This window comes from Pyxicephalus adspersus, chromosome 4, assembly GCF_032062135.1.
Source record: "Pyxicephalus adspersus chromosome 4, UCB_Pads_2.0, whole genome shotgun sequence".
Classification (NCBI taxonomy): Eukaryota; Metazoa; Chordata; class Amphibia; order Anura; family Pyxicephalidae; genus Pyxicephalus; species Pyxicephalus adspersus.
Window position 1 is genome coordinate 124250264 of NC_092861.1, and position 2980 is coordinate 124253243.

The 2980-nt window shown below is 37.0% G+C and overlaps 1 protein-coding gene across 1 annotated transcript in view; it reads right to left on the reverse strand.

The window, feature by feature from the left end:
* The window catches only part of CCT4 (chaperonin containing TCP1 subunit 4), a 12291-nt gene that overhangs the window by 3845 nt on the left and 5466 nt on the right, over positions 1-2980 (reverse strand). The window contains 4 exon segments of the mRNA XM_072409536.1: positions 258-426; positions 1022-1154; positions 1998-2119; positions 2349-2599. Coding sequence (XP_072265637.1) covers positions 258-426; positions 1022-1154; positions 1998-2119; positions 2349-2599 — 675 coding nt within the window.

The following is a 2980-nucleotide window of genomic DNA, read 5'->3' on the forward strand; positions in this document are numbered from 1 at the left end:
GAGGTAAATGCTAAGACAACCCTGGGCACCACCAATCTCTGTGCAAATAAAAAGACACAGTTTATTCCTGGCAAACAATACGGCTCTCTTGCAGTGGGTGGTGTAAAACAGATAATTTATGATTTTTCAAGCTATTAGGGAATCCATTCACCATCAAAACGATGTTATAAAGTACACACATACTGAATATCTTAAATAACCCCCAAAAGGTGCATGGCAGATAATTACCAGAAAGATAAGCGCTATACATAATGTTAAACACAGATCACAAGTATATTTGTTATACCTTAAAATTGACTTTTGAATTAAAAGCACATTGCATCCCGCCTTCTTAATTTGTTTAATAAGATTAAGAATGTAGTTTCTCTCCTCACGTAACACTCTGTCCATCTGTGCATAGTCTGATACCACAATTTGACTGTCCATCTGAAATGACATTTACAATTCAAATACATTTACAAGTCCAATTTAAACATTATGTAGTTAAAATGTATCCCCATTTATGTATGTATCAACCTTTGAGATCACATTCTGTCTTAGTCTGAGTCACATGTGTGTCTTTGCCATTAGTGTCATAATACCAGCAGTGGAGTTAAAGGGGAATGCCTTCAACTTACCTCTGTAGAACTGCTCCCTTGCTGGCTGCAAACATTCATCAAATTATTCCTTGTTAGCAAAATGTTGCTTTCCTTATTTGTTTCCTGGCAGTCATATTGCTGAAGATTTGTCCCTAGTGTCAAGGTCACCCATGTGACATCAGCCTAAACCCAAATCCCAGCAGCCCAGATTCCAATAAAAAAAAAAAAACCCAATATCTATTTCTAAATTTTTTGTATTATCAGTTTTCATTTGTCAAAAAAGCCTCTGACTAGTTTCTACAAGTGCATGCTGCGTGATACACTTCCCATAAGAAAACAAAACTGTATTATACTCAACATTAACACTACTAAAATACTACATTACCCCACCGGTTTTACCTAAAACCTGAAAATTACAATCGTGTCCCCACATAAACACTCACATCTGTTTTTGGAGCAGACAAGCAAAACTGGATCAGGCCAATCTTTGCCTTCTCTACACGCGTTACTCCGGTGTTTGCCACCTTCTGTGTTAGCACGAGTCCTTCAACAAGTTCACAGTCATCGATGGTTCCCCTAAGAAACAAGAACTCATTAACATACTGAGCGAGAATCTGTCCTGTTAGGCTTTCCAATATCATGAATTTACTGTAAAAGGCAATTGAAACTCCAGACTAATTTCCAAATTAAAGCTTTAGGTTCATTCACATTAGTTGTATTTCTGCTGCAGCGTTTTAAATGCATGCATAGGAGTCATGTAATATTGCAGTATATTCAATTAAATAGGCTACTTTAGGCACTACAACAGACCAAAATTGTGCACATAACATTCTCTCCACTGCAGTGTACCCCTAAACACTGGTGCATTAGAAAGGTGTGTCTGGGTGCCATTTAGAAAATAAATGGCACTGCGTTGAATAACAATTGATCCCAAGGCATACTACTGTAAATGGACCCTTCAATCTTTACTGCTAGGGATCACGTATGGAGTCCTCCACAACACCCTCAGGATTGACTTGCACATCTATGATAGGTGACCAGTATGCTCTCTAATATATGCTTATTTAATGTTTGACCTTTAGGGCAGAAAGTGAAAGGAAATATCCCCAAATTTACTCAAGGTATAAAAAAAACAAAACAAAAAAAAAAAAAAGAAATATCCCCAAATTTACTCAAGGTATAAAAAAAACAAAACAAAAAAAAAAAAAAACACCACCATGAGGGTTTAAATATTTTCCATAATAAAAAAAGTTTTGCTAAAAACTCTGAATATTTATGCAATTTATTTCAATTGAAAATTATGAAATGTGTTTTACCTTTACCTTTACCCTAGCACTGTAAACCAAACTTCATTTTTACATGGGTCAGCTTCAAATTGGCTAATCAATGAATGATATGAAAGCAATGTTTAAAAGTTACCCAAGTTTCTTGACTATCTTAATGTCCCGAAGATCAACACTACTTGCAGTCAATGGATCGATTACTTTCATTACAGCATCCACACTCATTGGGGCAAGCAAGCTGGAGTACTGAGACACCACCTAAAAAAAAAAAAAAGTCATACATATAATGTGTAGCTGTCAAAAAAAGAAAACAGTGCTTTCGCATAAGCAATTTATAACCCAAAAGTAGACTAAATCCAGCGACTTGTAATTTACTTAAGGCCCTCTAGTGATTGCAGCAGTTGAATAAAAAAAAAGTGGGGTGTGTGCAGAGATTGCGGTAATGTGCTGCACAAAAGTCATTAAACATAAAGTAAAATTAACATACCTTTGAGTTGAGTGATGTCGTGGCACTGTTTAAAAGAGTTTCACGATCACTTAACTCCACTGGCTGAGCCATGTTGCTCAAAACTTCAATTCCTTTATCAACAGCCAACTGGAATGACTCAGAAATTGTAGTAGGATGTATCCCTGTGCATAAAAATACAAAGTACATTCAAACATTTCCCAAAGTAAAAGAAAACATAACACAAATAAGCATGCTTATGCATTCCTCAGTAGTATCCAATGGTGATATTGCTTGAACAATCGTGTTGTACTTGTGAAACCCTGATTAATGCATTGTCAGGAGGAATACTGTGATGAGTTTATGAGAGAATAGCTTACAAGCACTTAAAATGAGACAATGGGCCCGATTTATTTATTTAAATGTAAAAGAGGTACGTTTAAAAATACTTAGTATTTTAAATTTCCTGCCTGTTCCCACCCCCCAGCAGCACACTGGCAGGAATAAGCCTGGCCAGCATTCGGGTCCCCTGGCCTAGCGTCCCTAACGTTTACACGCCGAGGACGCAAATGCCGGTCATGCAGTCCCCCTGCACGATAAAGGTTTAGGCAAAGATGAGTAACAGGAACAAGAGAAAGCAGGCAAAACACCATTCATAGGAAGAGAGGTAAGTC